Source organism: Thalassophryne amazonica, chromosome 21 (assembly GCF_902500255.1).
Source record: "Thalassophryne amazonica chromosome 21, fThaAma1.1, whole genome shotgun sequence".
Lineage (NCBI taxonomy): Eukaryota > Metazoa > Chordata > Actinopteri > Batrachoidiformes > Batrachoididae > Thalassophryne > Thalassophryne amazonica.
In genome coordinates, this window is record NC_047123.1 from 32,325,780 (window position 1) to 32,347,500 (window position 21,721).

The 21,721-nt window shown below is 40.3% G+C and overlaps 1 protein-coding gene across 10 annotated transcripts in view; it reads right to left on the reverse strand.

The window, feature by feature from the left end:
• ccdc85cb (coiled-coil domain containing 85C, b) overlaps positions 1 to 21,721 on the reverse strand; it is an 86,512-nt gene that overhangs the window by 55,816 nt on the left and 8,975 nt on the right. For 6 of the 10 annotated variants that reach the window (XR_004558556.1, XR_004558557.1, XM_034162631.1 and 3 more), the window contains exon 2: positions 9,260 to 9,331. The exons of the other annotated variants lie outside the window; for them this stretch is intronic. Coding sequence is in view for 4 of the 6 variants with exons in the window: in XM_034162631.1 (XP_034018522.1) it covers positions 9,260 to 9,331 (72 nt within the window). In the remaining 2 variants the exon portion in view is untranslated. The remainder of the gene's footprint in view (positions 1 to 9,259; positions 9,332 to 21,721) is intronic. 10 annotated transcript variants of the gene reach the window in all.

The window sequence follows — 21,721 nt, forward strand, 5'->3', positions numbered from 1 at the left end:
ATAAGTCTCCCATGCTGAATTAATGAGGGGGATGGCAGAACCTGGCAACTCAAGCACATATACCAAGGGCCCCTGGAAAGGCTTCAAAGGTCTGACTGGCTCATCAGCTGGCAGTGAGCTAACCCGATCTGACAAGACATGGCACTATCTCTTCACCTTCCCACGCACTCTGGAGAGTCAATGGGCGAGTGTGATAGAAAGACATGTTTTTTCATGTGAATGTAGCCAAGTGTGTGCGTTTCTCTGCACGCAATAACAGCAAACGCACAAATTCATTCTTGAAGAGAGACAATTCCTGCTGCATGACAAGTATTGAAGTTAAAGTGCAGAATATGCAGCATTCAAAGTCCTATTTGTGTGCACCTGTATGCTTTTACTCACTGGCGATAGCTAAGGGCCCCTTCACACATAGTGCGAAGTTTGGTTGATTACGGCGAAACAGCGCAAAACAGTTTGAAATTAGCGCACCACAAAACATCGCGCCAACAGGCAGGCGTGCACAACCCCGGTGCGAGAGTTTGTGCACGTGCCGGTGTCTTTCGAGCAGGAACACAGTGGCAGGTGCAGCCCATCGCGCCGCTTATGTGGAATAAATAAAAAATAAAAACCAGCTGGTACCTGTGGGACCACATCGCACCGCTTATATGGGGGAGAAGAAGAGGAAAAAAAAGGAAAGAAAACAAAACACACCACCCACGGGATTCGTATGAAGCACCATATACAACCATCGCATTGTATTAAATCACTCTTATCAAGCGGGCAATACAAGTATGATCCATCTGTTCCTCTGTAGATGACCCATGGTCACTGACATACAGTATGAAATGACATGAATGAGAAGCAGTGTGCTCTGATGTCCACATCTACTTGTCAGGTGCGTCTAGACAGCCGCGTGTGCACCGTTTCAACCTGCGGGGCTGTCAGTGTCCGCTCCGCGCGTGTGGTCACTGCAGCTTGTCGCCACCACGGCGATACATGTTTTTATTTATGTCCACGTAAATACTGCAATCAGACACACGCGCCTCACAATAGACAGTTGTTAGTCCATGTCTGTCCAAACACAGTAGGTGTTGTCCAGCTGGAATGTCTAGATCCACAGATTCTGTATGCTACAACAATGCACAAAAATACCAAATGCAACATAAACAAGAAGCATTTTTAACCGGTGCAACTTATACTCCAGTGCGACTTATGATTTGTTTTCCTCTTCAAGAGGCATTTTTTAACAGGTGCAACTTATACTCCAAAAAATATGGTATATAGATGTTCAGCTGCTCAGTAATCCAAAGGAGTTTGCAAGATTGCAAATCTTTCTGCTAGCTTGCATTACACTGAACTCTCCATTACCTATTGTACAATATGTGCTGTCATTATGCTAACAACAAACACTAACAATGCAATGTTACCGTAACTGTTCCATCATATTTGTGTAAAATCCTATAACATTTCTTATCTGTCAAAATTGTTCTTTGGCTTCTGAGGTTTCCAGTTCCTGTTGCGTCAACTTGTCAAGAAATGTACCAATGTCCATGGGGAGGCTCAAACCACAACTTCTGATTATGACAGTAAAGAACAATTACACTTTGCACCTGTAGGGGGACCCCAAGAGCAATGCTTGTATAGTGGCGCTTCAGACATTTTCATCATTTTGCCTCAGCAAGTAATACAGTTTTATAAAAGTAGGAAATTAAATGTTTTTTCCTTAAGGACAGATTGACGTACTGCTTTGGTACTTTTTTAATCACAGTACTTATCTTGTGTTTTATCCCATAAACTGGCTTTTTTTGTTTGTTTGTTTTAGTGACCACATTAACAGATAATCAGTTAAGCTCCACCACAGAGGTAAATAAATAACAGCTAAGTGAAGGAAGTTAAGATAAGCTGTTGAAAGTAATCACTTGTTCATTTCCTTATCTGTGTATAAACGCTGCCGACCTTTGACGACCTGCAGTGTACTTGTAAATGCTCTTTCTGACGGGCTGAGACGGAACCTGGGACCATGACCCCATCCAGACTGTATGAATGAGTAATACTTCAGAGTATGTTGTGTCAGTTCTCCTTTAGTGAAACGGTTGTAATCTCCAAACGACCAGAAAATAATGAACTTCAGATAATCAGGAAGACTCACAAAGAAAATAATTTGCTGCTTTGACTATCGAATCGAGGCTAGCGCTCATAAAATAACAGCCTTCATTCTGTTTTTTTACAGCCGGGTGCCCTTCCTGGTGCTAACTATTCCTGACTTTACCTGAGCTGGCAGCACAAACAATTTGAGCTATGGTGTCTTGCTCACTTCAACACATAGACCACGATAATTCAGGCAACGAACAGCTGACCCGGAACAGAACATTCAGTAAAGAAGGCACGAGTGATGTAGTTTAAATTTACCAACAAGTTAATCAATGAGCAACGGACATGCTAGCATGCGTACAGACCCTGCACTGCCTGTAGCCTTGAAATATGAAACTCAAAAACGGAGCAATCTGAGTTCAGTCGCTTGTGTTTTAATGTTTCAACACTAGAGCAACTGGAATGTTTCAAAACTTTTGTTGTGTCCAGAACAGGTTTTGAAATACTCCAGAGCCATATTTTGAATTAGCATAACTAATTTGTAGTACCAACGAGACGTTTTGACAGTGTCCCCAGCCACACGTTCTATCTATTTTTTAATTCGGTTCCATTCTTTTGTGGTTTTTGTGATAAGTTGAATTCAACACATTATGAAATTGGTCCTCACATCTTTTCTCTGACTGTCTCATCTGCCTTCACCACTTCGAAGCTCATGTCCTCACATGACCCCCATACCACTGTACTGACTTCATGTGAGTAAATATTCCACTCACCTGAAGCCGTACAACGTCCCCGAGTGGAAATTGTACACCAATTTAAATGTTCAGCCCAAGCATCGATTGGTCTGTTTCAGTGCAAGTGGGTGCAGAAGAGACACAGAGACAGACAGACAGGAACAGAGTTTATTTATAGGTGGTCCAGGAGACACGAAGACCGATGTGTGTCGTGCCGCTGTCGCACATCCTCCCCTGTCTCCTTCACTCACTGTCACCGACCTCACCCGGCATGCAGATGTCTTCACAAGCCTGCAGCCAAAAGCGCGCCTCCACATGTTCGCGATCATACAAGAAGACACGTACAAAATGTTAAGCAGCAGTGTCGACTTTATTTAAAGAATCGGCGATAATCAACCCACTTCGAGTCCTGCCGCCTTCTGTCCTTAATCTTTTGATTAGGGTCGTGTGTGTGCATGAGATGGCGAGTCACCAACACAAATGAAATACGTGATATTTGAAGATAAAGCAGTTATGTGTCATAGTTTGTCCAGAACTCAGTGCAGCAGCTATTAATTTCATGTGTGTACAACCAGTTGCACATGTTGTGCTGTTAGAATATTGCAGACTGTGAGGAAAACAAGTTGAAACAAATCTGATCCAAATCCTCCCCAGGGTACCTCAAACAAATACCACCAATAGGGGGAGCAAATGTGTACATTCGATTGCCATGAATTGGCAGTGTGTCCACTTGTCTTGATGATTTACAGCTCAACCCAACACTTCCACATTTTGGGAGTGAAACAGCCTGAATCTGATTTTATTTATTCATTTATTTGTTGCCTGTGTGTGACACAGATCTGAGTGAGGTGTATAACCGTGTAACCATTCTGCATCTGATGTTTTTCTTCCTATATCAGATTGGAGCCACTCTGCATATTTAGTCTGAAATCAGGATCCTGGAAATCTGATGTCCGCTGTGTGAATGGTCGGATCAGTTACATCTCATGTACAAACATGAATGTGATTCGTTCAGTCAGGAGAAAAAAAATCAAAAAAGAAAATCTGTTTTAGGTGATTTCAGCCTTTAATGTGAACACGACTACAGTTTAGTCCAAGGACCCACCTTGATGATTTACGGTGTATAGCTGAAAGCAGATATCGCAAGTGAATTTGTTTCTTGGTTCCTTCATTTGTCCAACCACGGTCAGTAAACAGGTAACTGTAGCCATCACTAACACAAAGGGATGGTCACGGTTTCAAGTCCCAAACTAAAGCTTTCCCGTTGAGATTGTGAAAAGAGCCATCTGTTGTAGTCAGCGGCTCCTCTTCCTCTCCAAAATCGGATAAATTGTACGGCTTTCTCCGTAAGACTCGCCAAGTCATGACGTCACTTTTCACTGCAAGGAACGCCCATATTAGCAAGAATTTTTTTTTTCCAATTGTGGCACTGTCATTTTCCTAAAACTAATAATAATACTATCACAGTTGTAAGGTAACACATGTAGAATAAATAGTTTCCAGCACCCAGAGTTTCAGCTGACTGCAACACATCATGTCTGTTGGTGGTGCAATGCACTCTGGGTCGATTTTTGCTGATATGCAATGTGCAGTTAGAATGAGGCATACTGCTGCTGTATGTAGAAAGTTCACTAAAGTGATAGTATTTCTGTCAAACAGTGATCAGCCATCAAAGCTCCCTGAGGTGAAGCAGTGAGGTGAAAGTTGGAAACTTTTAGGAAAAATAAAATATTACTTCTAGAATGCATCATATCACCTTCTATGTGGGCGTAAAAGTAAACAGGTTCGAAGCACAGCTGTGCATTTTCCTCTCTTTTTGTTCATCATTAAACCTAACAAAAAATCTACAGTGTTAAATTGCTCTATAAAAGTAAAGCACATCCTTCTTAAATCATATTTACTGTATATTTAGTCGTCCAAACATCTGGATGCCATCGCGGCTGTGAAACACTTTGCAGAAGAGTCCAGGCTTTACCTTACACAACCCACCGCAGTATGTAAATAAACACCAGGGGGCATTGTGGGTAGAGGATGTCCTCCCAGAGCCTGTGGTTCTCTGTAATCTCATTCCGCTCCTCGTTGCCACAGTTTCGCCACCCCAAAACCCCGTGGTGAATTAATTTGCATAAATTCTGCAGAGCACCCCGTCGCTTTAAAGTCTGACAGACTGCTGAGCTGACAAAAGGTTGTGCTTATGCAAAGTCTTAACAGTGGGCAGTTAGACGGTAAATACAGAGGACGGTCCTCAATAAACCCCTTCATTATGTGGCTCTGAAAAAGCCATCTGCATGCGGGTTCTCATGCAGCATGCAAAAACGGGGCTTCTTCCGTTATGTAACCTTTTCTTTCCAGTGACTTCATCTCGCAGTTTCATTACTGACGACAAGAATAATAAAAAATCTCTGCTTTCATTCTCATGCAAATCATACAGAAGGCGAGCACAGGCGAGAATCACACGCCGACATCACTGCCTTAGTTACCTCCCTTAAATGCTTTGTTATGGTGGACTACATCTCAAAACAGCAGGAGCACTCCAACAACATGCAGGAAATCTGAAAACGCATCATAAAAAAACATTAACAAAAGCAGTGAGGCATTTATGGCCCTCAGCCCTGTACGCGTGCACATTTGGCTGGTTATTATGGACAGCCACATGTGGCATAGACGCACCCCTCAGTAAGTTATCTGCATGTGCATAAACGCTGCTCCACCAATCAACTTTGTTTTCTAATATAATGGCCAAGAAATTATGAAATTTCACAAGGTGTCTCTCTGTCTGTTTTAATGAATTTGTAAATAATACAAGCAACACTATGTCTGTAGCCATTTCCAATAAATTTGTATATAAACCCAGTATCCAATTTATCCAATAAACATATGCTTGTTGTCAGTTGTTTCACTATACAGTGGAACCTCGGTTTTAGAACGGCTCTCTTTACGAACAGTTCGGTTCACGATCATAATTTTTGAACAAAAATGCATCACTTTTCAAACAAAGTCTTGGTTTACAAACACTTCCGCCACAGTAGGTGACAGTAATGCACCATGTTGGGTTGCAATCAGCCACTAACTTGAAAGAAGAAGCACGAAAGTCTGTCTTCGGGTGTTTATTAAATCATATTTTTGGGGACTGCGTGGTAGTTCTCTTAACGGTTTTTGTTGTGGACATTAAAAGTTATGAGCTGCATTTTTCCAGTAATCATACATTAAGTGGAGCTAATGGGTGAAGCTACTGACAGCTGCTAAATGTGCTAATGCTGTTACCATACAACTTTAAATCCGACCAGAGTTTCACTGCAACAGAGGCGTCTGATCTATACAGATGTTCAGTTACCTGACGTTCTTATGGTCTCCTCTGTACAGGTAAGGTGAAATTAAATTGTGTATTTTGTTATAATTACTGTACATATTTTGTATAAGATACTATGGGAATTCTTTGTATTTTCTTTGCCTATTATGCATGACATGCTGTTAAAAAGTTAAAAACACAGTGTTCTTTTTGGGGCCAGGAACTGATTAATCCATTTTACATTGTTTCTTATGGGAAAATTGGTTTCGTTTAAGAACAACTCTGTTTAAGAACAACATTTAGGAACCAATTAAGTTCTAAAACCGAGGTTCCACTATAATTTGCTATTTATACATTTACAGAAACTGCGCTATGTGACCTCCAGCTTGTAGTAAGTGCGCCATAAAATATTTGTCCAATGGGTATCGGTAAGTTCTAATGAGCTGTTGAATGAGTAATGAAGCTTTTGGTGAATTCAGTTGGCTAGTAGACTCACTCAACACTTCGATGAAGCTTCGTATCACCATCACTATTCCCTGTTTGTCATTGCACAATGTTTGTTAATATGAAATATTTGAGGCCAAATTCCACATTCCAGTGTATGTTACAAACACAGCTATCTGTGTGTAACTATCTGCAATTTCTCATGTACATGACTAAATGTGTTTTTACACTTTTGTCCTCTGGATGATTGTCCTGTAGAGTCCCAAAACAAGCCACATTGTAGCAAAATGTAAACACGAGAAGTCCAAAACCATCATGTGGGTAGTCGAGTTGTGTTTAAGATGCAGAGACAATAAAGAATTTGGTCACTTTAACATAATATGGTCCCCATAATATGGTCCCCATAATATGGTCGCGGACAATTAAACAAGCATTCGTATCGAATCATTAACAAGGAAGCCCACTAATGTTGCCAGGTCTGTCAGTATTTAGACAGTGACACAAGTTTCACAATCTTGATTCTGTACACAACCACAACAGAGGTGACGTGAACCAATCAGGATGCACTTCTTGTGTTGACAGTCAGCTTTAATTCAAGGGGTTTAACAATTCTTCCTTGAGCCAACCACTACATTTCTTCCTAATTTCACATCTTGATGAAAATGCCCTCTGACAAATACAAAAATGGCCACAAACATTCATTCCTTAGGGCCCCTTCACACATAGTACAAATAAGTACAACTCAGGGCGACTCATGGCGAAACAGCTCATATGAGCAAACCATGAAAACATTGCGCCGATGGGCAGGCATGCACAATCCCGGTGCTATGGTTCATGCACGCGATGGTGTCTTTCGAGCAGGAACACAGTGTGAGCAGCTGCACCATATTACGCCGCTGATGTGAAGAACAGTAAAATAAAAACCAGCTGTACAATTAGTGAATGTCACTGGGTTGATATAAATAATACATAAAAGGGGATGCAATACAGAACCATGTGGTAAAAAAAAAATGTCACTCACGGGATTCGAACCCGTAAGCTCTGATTACCAGATGGAAACTTTACCACTGAGCTGCCATCGCTGTCCTGTAAAAGGTGTAGGCAAATACCTGATGTCAAGAAGGACATTGACGTATTTTAAAAAATAATAATAAAACCACACACCATATAAAAACACCACATTTTATTGAATCGCTCTTATCAAGTGGTCAATACAAGGATGAACCATCTGTTCCTCTGTAGATGACCCATGGTCACAGACATACAGTCATAAAATGACATGAATGAGAAGCAGGGCACTCTTATCATGTCCACATCTACTGGCAGCATGTCCAGTTGGCCCTGCACACATGTCCTGCCCGACAAGCATGTCTTGTGGACAGCTCGCCACAGGACTGACACTGCATCATGTGGAACAGAGCTCAAGTGGGTCACGTGACATTCAGATCACCGCTGCGTGTTATGATCTGATGGTCCGGATCACCTGGGGTAGCATGTCAATGTGTGCATCGTGCACGCGCTCGCTGCAGCCCATTGCAACAGCGATATATGTTTTTATGTATGTTCACATGAGGACAGCAAGCAGACACATGGGTGTCACAGTGGACAGTTGTTAGTTCATGTCTGTCCAAACACGGAACGTGTTTCCTAGCCGTGACGTCCAGAGCCACAGATCTCCACAGCCGCTCCTGTGGGCGGCCACAACTCCTGTCAGTTCAGCGCACACACCAACGTGTCACTGTGTCTGTCTGCAGAGCCACACTCGTGGGGCACTTAGACAAATTTCACATCCAGCTCGACAGTGATTGTCTGCTGACTGTTTTCGTGTTAACAGTGCGAATGGCCACACATTTTCTGTGTCAAGCGAACGGTGTTAGATGTTCATGTGTGTCAGCTGCAATTTGGCCGACACCTGCTGCGAGACGGTTCGATGGGCTTGCACAGCGCACACTCAGTCTTTCAGCTGCTGGTGTGCGCAAATAGTTGTAGCAACAGGTGTACGAGGCATTGGAGGCAGCTATGATTTTACACGTTTTGCATACGATTCCTGCTTCACGCGCAATTCATGCGCAATTCGACCAAATCGGTACTATGTGTAAAGGGGCCCTAGAGGCTGCGATAACACGCAACTGTCTTTCCCGCAAAATTATTTATAGAAAAAATGGCGAAGGCTTCAATTAAAGTGACTTAGAGCACGAAATACACATGTTATCTGGAGCTTCATCAATGATTAACTCAGCGCTGGTAGAAAAAAGGGATCTCTGAAGGGATATTAGCTCAGTCACTGCCACACAGAGGGAACACAAAAAAAACCTGTGTGTGTAAGAGCTGTCCAGTTGGACCTTCATCTCGTCCAACTACAGCTAAAATCGGATTGATGTTGGAAACGAGTTCCATAGCCTTTGACAACCTCAGCAACAGTGCGTTGAGACGTGGTGAAACTAAGCAAAGGCGACAGCGGTTGTACTTTGCAATCATCAGAAAAAAGAGGCCATTAGAAAGGAAACAAGACAAAGAGAGTTGGGATAAAGAGATCAGCGATACAGTGCAGACAAGACAGAAATGAGCATAATAACCAAGGGAATTCTGTTCTATCCCCTTATTAAGCTCGGTGCTGGTTCAGGGCTTAGCTGCAACACTTTTCTACAGGTCTGCAAAATGTAGCTCCAGAGTCTATTTTCAGGGGGGTTCCTCTTTCTTTCTGAATTGAGACTCGACTTACACGGTTGGAGTAAAGCGGCCGATGCGTTTTGAGTCGCAGACAGCTTCATCCTCTGCTGCAGGACGGAACAATCTAACAAACACACAAACAGAGTAAGAGGCTATTTTTATCCCGCCAACATAAAATCTGCTTGTAAGAGGCAGCAGCAGTAAAATAACATTTTAATCTTCCAAGTGTCTGCACACGCTCTCTCTCCTCTGGCAATGGCAATAAGCCGAGCAGAGCGGCTGGAGAAAAAAAGGAGGGGAGAAATGCTAATGCTAATGTGCACCTTTGTGTACAAGTGTGAACGGCGAAGTCAAAACATGAGAGACATCAGACAGGAAGAACCAAGTGAGTGTAAACACTGCCAACCTTTTCAGGAGAAAAACCACCTTCTGACATGCAAACGTCAGGCTATACTCCCAAGTTATTTGTGCTTCCGTGGTGTCTGCCCGGCTGCACCGAGAGCGTGTTTTCTCCACACGTGTATCCGGATATGCCAAACATTCCTAAAGTCCTTCAGCTTGTTTAATTGCTTCCATTTTTTTTTAAATGGACCTGGAGTACAGAACTATTCAGGAGTGAAATGTCTCTTCACACCACAGGCGTAGCTCAGAGGGTTGAGTTCAAGTTTAAACCAATCCCAAATTATTCCACTCCACAGAGGCGGTAGAAACCAGGATTTTTGAAGCTTAATTGAACCAAATGAACTGGTTTGTGATTGGCTGTTTCAAACCACTCCAAAAAAAAAAAAAAAAAAAAAGGCTACAGAATCTTGTTCAGTATTGGAGACAAGCTCCATACAGGTTCAGTTACACCTGCTCCTAATTTCCATCATCCATCCAGAATCCCCCAACCATCCAATAGGTGGCAGATATGTCTATCTAATATTACACAAGCACAATAAAGTTGCTTTTTTGTGTTGATCTGGTGCCACAAAGGTAACCAGCATCTAATCACACTATCCTTGCTATAAGCCCTTTTAATTTGATGAATTATGAGATGATAAAATTTATAGTTTTTAAGTTACTGGAAGGGATGGTCACTAATTCACTCAATGCATTTTATGGGATAAATGCCTAGGCTTTAAGAAAACTTGGGAAAATGGATTCAAGTTAAACCCAAATTCAAAAAAGTCTAGCCTTTTACACATATCAGCATTTTCTCAAAGATTTGTCCAGTTTTATTTATTTTTTTATTTGTTTTTGTAAATTGCTCATTTTAACTATATTAAAATTCTATTCTTAAAATTATATGCTGCACCTGTTTATCCACATGAACCCATACATTTTGCAGAATCTGTTCCAAGAAATGGAGCCCAGCTGGTGTATCAGTTAGCTGATAATATCAGCCAGTATGTGGCCTTTCACGATCATATCGATATCTGCATTATTTTTGAAGATTTCAAAACTTTTATTATACAAATCAAACAATGCCGACACACACTTTGGCTGGAAATTAGGATATTCTGTAGTTTGTCCAGCAGAAGGTGTGCCGATGACATTGCTTACAATGCTGTCAAGCATAGCTGGGGCCCCATCACCCCTTGGTCACACTAGACAACAGAGACAGAAGCAAAGCGACCAGCTGCCATTCATTTTCAAATCAGAATGGGCATTTTATACCACCAGCTAAACTGGCCTAAAATAGATGAGGAGTCTGTTTTATGCAAATGTTGAAAGATGTGAAACGGTGACTGCCAATCTGAGTGAAGGCAGTGTCACGTACATTGTCTGGTTTTTGGTTACATCTGTAATAGTTTTTTAAAATAAAGTTTATGTTTAAGCTCAAGGGCATCAAGTCTCAATTACATTTCTTCATCATAAGTATTTGATACCAAAATGTTTGGAATCATTATCATTTTTTAATGTATATTTCGGCATCATAATTTTTTTGTACTCCCTCTTATCAGCATTGGTATCACCCCCCCCCCCCCCCCCCAAAAAAAATCTATATCAGTCGGGTTATACCAGGAAAGGCCCAAATATTTTACCAAGTTTCATGCAAATTTGTTGTATTAATGTCCCTTTCTTGCAATTAAGAATGCGAGAAAGGGACATCTGGGCGACTGTATCAACATGGCGGCCACCATGAAGGAAGCCCGCTTCCATTTAGATATGAAGGGCTCATTTTAGATTTATGAAAACACCCTGATTCAATGTTGAAGGCTAAATAACACGTGCTATATTTAATTTCTGAAAATAAAACACCCCTGAACCCTACATAATGTAGCTTTAAAAGTTTTTAGTGCCAACAACCAGATGTAGAGACTGAATAACAGCGTTACAGAGTAGGTACTTCATGTGATGAGCAGTGATGGAACATAATACTGCCCCATTTGCGTGTCAGCAATTAATCATACCAGTATATGTTTAATTGCAGCTAATAAATGTCTTCACTGAGCACTATTCTTGAAAATGTCAGACCCGCTTCTGCCCTTAAGGCAATAATGACTTTTACAACTGCTGTGAGCCCACATCAAGTAAGTATGAAATTTAGGGCATTACATTTTGTATCATCAGATGATGGAGTGGATTATGGAGTTATATTTCCTGTCAGCCAGCGCACGGGGAGGCTTTAAATGTCATTATACATTGCGCTGTGGTAGCGCTGGTGGCCCCATTTCCAGAACTGCCACTGCAGCACTGAAGCCCTCCATCCTTTAAATAGTTCTAAACCCTGCTGCTGACTTTATGGCCATTAGGTTTATTAGTTTATTAGTTGGGGGGGGTGCTCATCCAGGGCAGAGTCAGGCAGACGAATGACAGTGAGCGAGACTCATGGCCAGATGGTTAACCTGATCTAAATCAAGCTGATGAAGACTGCAGGGGGACTTCCTCACGTGCACAAACACCTCATGAAGTCTAATAAGAACTCATCCATCTGTAATTTTATTACACGTGGCCTCCGCAGTGCCTCGAGTTCTGCTCTGCGGGTTTGTCACGTTGTGATGCATGACTTTTCAGAGGGCGCTCGGCTTAAACCGTTCTCCGAAAGTGCAGAATCTTAACACGGCATCAATTTAACAGCCGTGAATTTGGAAGGGGTTTTGGGGGGGCAGAGATCAGGTTCCAGTGATGACATGCACAAACTCACTGAAATGTGCTCCTGCGTTGGAAAATAAAACCATTTTTACTGGAAAATGGTAACTGTGGATCAAAGTTATGGTTATGCTCACCACCAGATTCCAAAGCTACTGCGCTGCGGCAAATGTGGATTTAAAAATAAAATAAAATAAAATACTTCAGCATATTTTGTCAAAGTAACACAGTATTTTCTTTGATAAACACTTTGACACCAGTTATGAGCTGCAATGCAACAAAAACTGAACATGCAAGATTCTACATCTTAACCTGTTTATGCCCAGATTTTTTTTTTTTGGAGTTGTGGAAAAAGTTGCATTAGTACCTTTGAGATTTTTTATTGTGAGTAGAAAATGACAGTGATACACTTTGGCAACAGTTGTTGCCAGTGGGGTAAAACGGGTTAGCAGTGCAACTTGATATTATCCCCCCCCACCCCCACCCACCCAAAAAAGTCATATATTTATGAAAAATTAGTCAGTATATTATGAAAAGAAAAAGGTAAATAGAGGGCCAAATAGTTTTTCTTCTTCTGTTCAAGCAGGATTCAAAAACTTTCAAAAATTTGTGTGATTCTGCAGGAAAATATAAAATTTAAATCATAATAATAATAAATTTAAAATTTAGAAAAATTTTGAACTACTGCATTTTGTAAAAAAATAAATAATAATAGTAATTTGAGAATGAGGCAAATATGTTTGAGTGAGTTCAAAGGATCCATATGGATATATTTTGTAACACATCCTGCATTTTTATGACTTTTTTCTCATTTGTTTTTTATTTCATCACTGTCAAGTTTTTCTTGTAAAATGATACTTAATTTCAGCAATAGTATGATTTTCTTTAATTTACTGCTTTATCCTCATAATAGTATTTTATTCTCAAAATATTTTTCCAACACTGACTCATGTGGAATGCAGCAGCACACTTTTATTCCAAAATGATATGATAGCAGAACTAATGAAAATAAAAATACAATAGATGTTATGAATATGAGAACGCCGTTCGATAAGAACACAGCTCCAGGCATTACCATTCACGTTCACGTTTGCCAAAACAAATACAAAGTAAAAAACAAAGCTGATTATCTTGTGTTGCCAGATATGGAGCTCCATTGTCAGTATATTTGCTTTAAAAAAAAGAGAGAGAAAGAAAAACCATTTTAAATTCCCACCCAGGCTGGATATATGGCATGTACTTATTGTATGCAGTGGAGCCAGTAGTCCTTTGAGAAACAATGTGTCCCCTAAACAGTGATCCACTAGGACAAATCAGTGTGTTGAATTTGAAAACAGGAAAACTGGATTAATAATATCTGCGGAATTTACAGAAATTATGATACAAATATCACTTAAAAGAAGAGATTCTGACATCAGAAACAAGCCAGGTTTCAGGTTAGCACAAGGCTGAATGGGAAATCATTGCTTTGATTTTTTTTTTTTTTTTCCCCAACAGATTTTTAATGACTGATTTTGGAAACAAGCAGTGGTGGCCAGACTCACTCCAAGACACCTGTAACTTAATTCACACCAGAGACGATTTCTCTAAGATGGCAAGGGATGCTTAGCTTCCCCTAAAATGTCAAAAATTAAATGGTCAAATATGTACAGTTGTGTTAACATTTCATTGACTACAAATGCGTTAAAACACATTCACCTCGAAGATGAGTTCATTCAGAATCAGCAACTTATTACAAATCAGCTCACTTAATTCTGTTACCTTCTCATATATTCCCGTAGCGTCAATGCCGTAGATTTCAAGAAATCGTTTTCTTATACAGTCTGTGGTTAATGCATTTGCCCGTAGAAGCTGAGTGTCCGTTCACTTCACTGGGACTGCATGGAACAGTTTTTTCATTGCCTCAAAACTCGATGGCCATTGGATAAATGCCACGATTTTGTCCCGTCCCCAGACACTCAGCTTCTTTGGGGGTGATTGGAGCTGTGGGCGGGTCCAGCTTCCACATGATGATTGGAGGAATCAGTCAAAAGGCTGAATCTCATTTTGACTGACAGCTATTTTGAGATAGACACCATCACTTAAAGGACATGTCTTGGTTAGCAACACAACATCAAAGTATTCATGATTTTAAGTCTATCTGTGCACATGTGGTAATAATTAGTGGTCACTGATGTATTTTATTGCTAATTATCCCTCTCACTCATTGAGTCAGCAGATGCATTTCCGGAAAATTTCTTACTCTGCATTTCTTGTAATTTCTCTGCGTGTGACATACATTTTAGAAAAAGCAGAAACATCCCGATGGCCGACAGACAGACTGAAATGACTGCTGCTAAGTCCAATAGCAAAGCTTCTGAGCTTTCATTCAAAAGTGATGGTTTGGATTTACATAGATGTACAGAGAGAAGATGACACACTCCACCCTGAATCTCTTAATTTTTTGAGAGGGTCACAGACCATTTTCATAAAAAGGAGGGCAGAATTTACGTATAAATAAATTGACAAATTTTATGATGTAAGCCAACAATGAGCTCCCCCTCTCTGAAAGACCAGCAGCTGCCACTGATTCATACCTGCTCCTAGTTTCCATCATGCATGTGATGATAAGGTTATTCCCTGCAGCAATTCTAGACATGTCCAGCAGGTGGCAGACAGGATATATGTAAAATATGACATAAACAAACCAACAAACTTGCATTTTGTTTTAATCTGTTGCTTCCAACATGCGACAAACATCTATGTGATGTGCCATAAACTAAACCAAGCTGCTTTTTCAATTGCTCCAGTGCATCAAAATTAATCACCGTCTAATCAATTGCTCCTCACTATGTGCTCCTTTAATGGAGCGAATTACAAGCTGGTACCATTTGTTGTTTATGAGTTATTGCTTACACAAGGTTAATTGCAAATATAATCAAAACAGTGAATAATTATACTAATCGTGCAGTACAAGTGGCTTTTAGAATGTTGTACATTGATCGTCGCACAGTAATTATTATTTATGCAATTTTTATTCATCTGCCCATTTCACCTTCTGACCTGTGGAATGCGAACTCTCCTTAGACCCCTCTCTCGCTTCTTTTATTCCACATGTGGACTCCCAGGGCATGTTCACAGACGCCGACGCCTGCCTTGCATAACAAACTGGCTGTGCTTATTACAACATGCATGAGAGCTGCACCCTGTTCGTCCAAGTTCCTGTCAGCACGCTCTTCTTATTGACACTCCCCAGGAATCTCAAAGGCACGTCAAGGCCCCACCCGAGTTCTCTGAACAACTCCAGCCTTGAAGTAATCACAGTTTCATGTTTAGTATCTCCGCCTGGAACCCAGAATTCAGAGCAAAAGTGTCAATAAACCAACTTTGGACCTCCAAGAAGTACCCGAGGAGTGCAACCTGCAGCTCAAATCGGTGATCAGTGGCAGTCAGAGGAAACTTTGACGACACATCCTGCAGTGTCTATCTGCACGTAGAATATGAATTGAATATGAATATGAATCTAAAATCTTATAGCTCAAATCTTTGCACAAAGAAAGAAAAATGGAGCCTGCACTGGTGCGCCACCATAATGTGCAGGATACTGTAGCCTGTGAGTGAAGACGATACAGATTCCTTTGATGAAATATTTACGGCTCTGAAAACAAAAGTATGAGGAGTTGGCAGGCAGCTCTCAGTCGGCGTATTGTGCGTTTTTCACAGCACTGCAGGCGCTCACTCTTTCAGCCTGGTTGTTAAGAGTTTAAATGCTCGTCGCCCTCTTAGCTTTCACAGACGCCACATTTGCAGCTGTGCATCCTTTGCATCCGCACCCCCCCCCCTTTGACTTTTTATTCCTTTCTCATCCCTCTGACCTTTTCCTCCTTTTTTTTTGTTTTTCCCCCCCACTGTCTTTCATGTCCTCCCTCTGCTCTACATATTTCTTCTCTGAATCCACGTCTTCCAAATCCCGCACTCATGTCTCAGATTCCCGTTCTCTTCAGTAGTCAGCAGTTGACAGCTACTGATGTGGGCTCCCTAACAACCACATCAGTCAGCCCTTCCCCCTATTTGGTGAACCACACTGTGGTAATAAATACTTCAGAAAAACAACAAGAATCAAATGCATGCCTCCACTTTCATTTGGCTTGGCTTTTATGGCGCGCTGCTTTCACCCAACATTCTCCAAGCGGTCACTTATGGAGCCCGTTCTTATGATTCCCATCGTCTTGTTCCACAGTGGTATAAATGTCACTCCCACTGCAGCCTGCTAGTGGAGAGTTATGGCATCTTTACCACCACATGGTACCTGCTCAGAGTGCCATTTTTATTTTTTTCCACTGGCTAAACCTGGTACCTGGTCCTGTTTTTTGGTATCCACTAAGTCATGGTTCCAAGTGTTCTGAGGCTGTTTGTTGTGGACTGTAACACCAAAGCGAAACGGTTCACCGATTAGTGTATGTCGCATTCTTATTTTGTGTGCCATGTTGAAGATGAAGTCATGTCAGTTTCTTGTCATGCATGTCCCTGTGAGGAGTTAGTGGTACAAAAATCGTCAATGCCAAAGTAAGCACCTGGTGCCAAAAATGAGTATAGCCAAGTCGAGTCGCGTTAAGTTGAGCTGATACCATCGGGTGGTTAAAGTGCCATTAGTAACCTGTAGCAGATGGCTTCATCTTTTGGTGCCTGTTGTCCAAACTAGTAAAAGAGCCAACAGCACAAACGGCCAACAGCACAAACAAAAACCTGTCTACCTGCCCATCTCTTCATCAATCTAAGTGCAATTCCTCGTAAAAAAAATAAAAAAAAATGGTGGATTTTAATTTTTGGTGTAGTACCTTCATGAGGAGATAATTGGACTGTTGTGTTTAATTGATGCATCATATTATTTGATCCCATAAATGCAGCGCCCCCCCCCCCCCCCCAAAGTGGTTTATGGATTTCAATAAAACTTCACACAGTGGTAGCACACCATGTGAAGGTATACATCAAGGAAAATAATTCTGATCTGACATCCTCAAGGGGAGATAATTGGAAAACACATCATATTTGTCAATTAGTTGCGATACATAGACCTGCTGGGCTTTTCAGTCCAGATGTTGACCAGTTTGTTTCATAACAAAAGATTTGTATGGAAGTAAATCTGTGCCATCAGAGTTTGAATTGAATTTTTAAGGTTGAATTTGTTTAGCATCAAAATATTCAGCCTCAAAAACTTCAAGTTAAAAAAATCAACCTCAAAAAAAAAAAAAATTCAACCTAAAAAAAAAATCATCCCACATCACAGATTTACTTCCATATTGAGACAGGGATTGACTGCTTCTCCCTGCTTTTCTTTTTTTTTTTTTTTTTTTTTTTTTTGAGGTTGAATTTTTTTTCTTAAGTTGAATTTTTTTGAGGTTGAATATTTTGATGCTAAACAAATTCAACCTTAGAAATTCAGCTTCAAACTCTGATTTTGATGCTAAAATTCACCGGAGGCAAATTTAACACCGGACAGGAACTCTGTGTAGCACTTGTGCACACCACAGCCTGTGATGTTCCTTACCCTGAGGACTTTTAAACTGCACAAATAAGCAAGCTGGACAACAACATGTGTGATGGACAATATATTGGATGTTGTTTGGACAAAAGAACTTGTAAGATCTACAAAGATTGCTGGTCAACAGCAACATGGAGAAGTGAACAGTGGATTTATTCAGGAAGCCCTCAGCTTGTGGTGTGTACCACAAGAACTGTTAAGTTAAAAAATAAACATGGGAAAAATAGATGTGCAATGGACGACAGTTTGGCTATTATTTGATGCACTTTGGGCAAAATAAATCATCAGATGCACACGGATTGCTGCATTAAAAACACTCCAATAAAAATATGAGTCCATTTTTAATATGGGATTTTTGCACATTGTTGTACTGTACTTTGATCAGTGGGGTTTATTCTTTTATTATTGGAGTTTATTTTGTTTTGTGCTTTGATTCTTGGGAAAATGCAATATAAATAGTTTATTAATAATGATAATAAGCATGACTTTTCAGGATATAAGTTTCAGCATAGTATTAACTGGAAGAACTCCCAAAGTAGTTAAAAAAAAGTATGTAGATTGTAAAATGTGACATGTTTTTTAAATTAATCAGACTTTTACTGAAAAATCGCCATGCGAGTCACTGCACACTTGAAAAACACACTTCCAGCAAAGTGTTAATCAACCCTAAATGCATTACATGCTGATGTCTGGTTCAAAATGTGCAGCAGCAGAGTAAAACAGTGCGAGATCAGCATGAAAGAGGCCACAATAAGTAGCTTGATTTGCCTCATCGTGAAACCATAACGGTGGGCTGTTTGAAGCTGACTGAAATAGAAAGAAAAAGTGTTTATTGTGGCTGCAGAAATGCTCTCGGATTCAGATATTGGTGTTGTGCACATGCAAAATATGCATTCTCCATCTATGAATCATGCCACTCCCCCTTTGTGTAATTGGATGTTATCCGCAGACCTGGCGAAGGCGCAGTTGGCATTTAAAAGGAGACCCAGAAACATCTCCAGAATTGCAGATAATCATGTGGATAAAACGATAAAGTGCATTTACCCTCTTTTGCTCTTTCAATCCATCTATCAATCAAGGCTGCCTGTCATTGATTTAGACAAGCAAAGTAATTTAACATGAGCCTGCATTTTCATCAGATTATCGGCTTGAACCAAAGTGCTTTGTGATCACCAGTCACATCAGCATAACAGATCGATTTGCACACAGCTGGCTGAGTCCAAATAAATAATCACTTTGATCGGACTATAAAATCACTATCTGTCAGTGGTGGTTTTAAAATTTCCCATGTGACATCTTTGTCTGTGTCAGTGTTCAATTTCTTATTTAGATTTTATGTAATCTATATTATAACAGCCAAGTGACCCCTGTTTGTGTGTATGCATGCATGTGGCATCAATCGTGGTGAAACTATGGACAGCTGACATTTGCCGTTTGGTATGGTTTTGTATTTTGAGTCAAGGATGAATGCTGTAAAAATGTAAAGTTGACAGGACAAATATTTTTGGAGAAATTGGCGATATCTAACAACAGTTAACAATGGATGTTGTCCTGCAATGCACCATGGGAGTTCAGTGTTTAGGGGTTTTAAATGCTATTGTGGTTGATGTTAGTTTAACAGTATTGTTAGTGTTATTGATTTAGTGTGTTTTTGTAGTTCAATTGGTTAAGTGTCATGTTGGCGTTACCATGAGTGAAAACTGTAGTGCATTTGATGTCTTCCATCACCATATCTGCTTGTGGGTGTGTAAAACTAAAAGCACCTGCTTGCAGCAAAATGCAGAAAAGACAAAAAGCTCTGTGTGTGCATATAATTTCAATCACAGACAAACTGGGGAGAGCTGACATTTGCCATTTGGTATGTTTATGTATTTTGGGTCAAGGATGAAAGCCACCAAACTGAACGTTGATAGGACTAATATTTTTGGAGAAACTATGGATATTAACTAACAACACTGTACAGTGGACAATGTTAATTACATTCTGGACTCACACCCCATTCCAGCAGGGGACGGTAAATCATCTTTATATTAAAAAAGTATGTGCGCGATTTTACTTAGTAAGTTCAAAGTAAGTAGATAATATAATTGTAAATACATTAAAGATACATGGATGACACAAGAAAGTGAAACCACTTATTTCCATTGTGGTCCATTTAAACATCAAATAACAAAATAGAATTAATAATAATAATAATACTGATAATAATGACAATAATAATAGTGTGTATATGATAACAAGAACCTAAACAATTTATAAATACATTAAGACAGTAAATTAACATTAAAAAATTATATAATTAACAGGAAATAAAAGGGTAGCATGTTGGTTGCTAGAAAATTAGCAAATAATGTTTTCTGATCATGTGTTTGCAAAAAAAAGTTAAATTGCTACCAACTTTGTGATTTTAATACATTTTTTTCACCTTGCAGATATTGTGTAGCCATTAATACCACACTGATAATAGTGCAGGTCCCACAAGAAATGACAACTTCACCAAACTTTCAGGAATGTACATTTTGTAAGACAAACCCGACACAAATTGTGTTTCTAATAACTATTGTTACTGCCAACTAAAGCTGAAACAGTGGTTGTTGAAATAACTACCAAAAGTCTTTCACTGTAGACAATGTTTAAAAAATGCTACCAATTCAATAGAGAACAAAATGTGAGAGAAAACCATCAACAAAGTACTTGCTTCTGTCATCATCACTCACACAAAAGCATATTTTCAACAAGAGTTGGAGCAACCACATCTTGAACATTCTTGGCTGTCCCAGCTCCCGTCTCAAACGATAAGTCACAATGTATCATTTTGGTGCTCGAAACTACTGAATTGGCCGGCAAGGGGAAATTCCTTCAGTACAGAAGAACAAGGTTACCCAAAACCGTCGCAAAACAAAAAACTTCCTGAGTACAGAGCGTCAGTGCTGAGGTTGAGCAATTCATTCCAGATGGTTCAGCCGACCGTCAAAACTCTACATTATCTCATCCATCTCAAGGGCCCGCCGCTTTCACATTCTTAGCAGGCACGCCAGTTATGCGACGTTCAACTTTCACTGTAAAGCCGTTACCTAATCAGCAACCAGAGTACATTTGTTACAGGATTTTACCTTCAAATATCTGCACAAATCCCAGCCGAGGTATTTTGACTGTCACACGAAAAACTAAAGAAGCAAAACTTTATGGCACCGTGCCCACATTTTCAGCAGCCAAGTGTCTGATAAAAACGATCTGTAACTATTAATATAGATGTTGGAATCGACATGATGGCATTTTAAATGCAAGCAAGGTGAAGACATCTGCTGACTCCGGTCTTCAATGTCACAGCAACTGAGAAGAAAATGCTGACAGGCAGAAAAACCCCAGGGGTGGACAAATGGCCCACGGTCCAGTAGTTGAGAAACACTGTCGTAAGTAATCTAATTAGTCATGGGTATGTTGTAGGCAATATAGTGTTGGTCTACCAGGACAAAAACCAGTCTCCCACCCAGTGACCGCTGGAACAGGCTCCAGCCACCCGCTGGTGACCCTGAACTGGAATAAGTGGGGTTGAATAATGGCTGAATGGGCATAACATAAAATCAATCACTCAAAGTGGCACGTGTCATCACCTTTAAGTCACAAAAGCTTGTGGTCTTCAAACATGAGAGGTTTTCCCAATTGTCTGGAAAACCTAAACGCAGTCTGTGCTGCTTTTAGGCTTGCCTCCAGTTTGTGAGGCCTCCACCATGGGAGCAAATTTCACTAATACCTTTCGGCTTCTACCTTTGAGATATGAAATTTGTATTAGCAATTATGAAAGCAGTGTAAGGTGAAGTAAAAATCATAATTTGGCAACCCATTTGTTATAGGAGTTTGGCTTATATGTGATAAATACTGCACAATGTGAGGTAAAATAAGTCGTTTGTCCTCAAC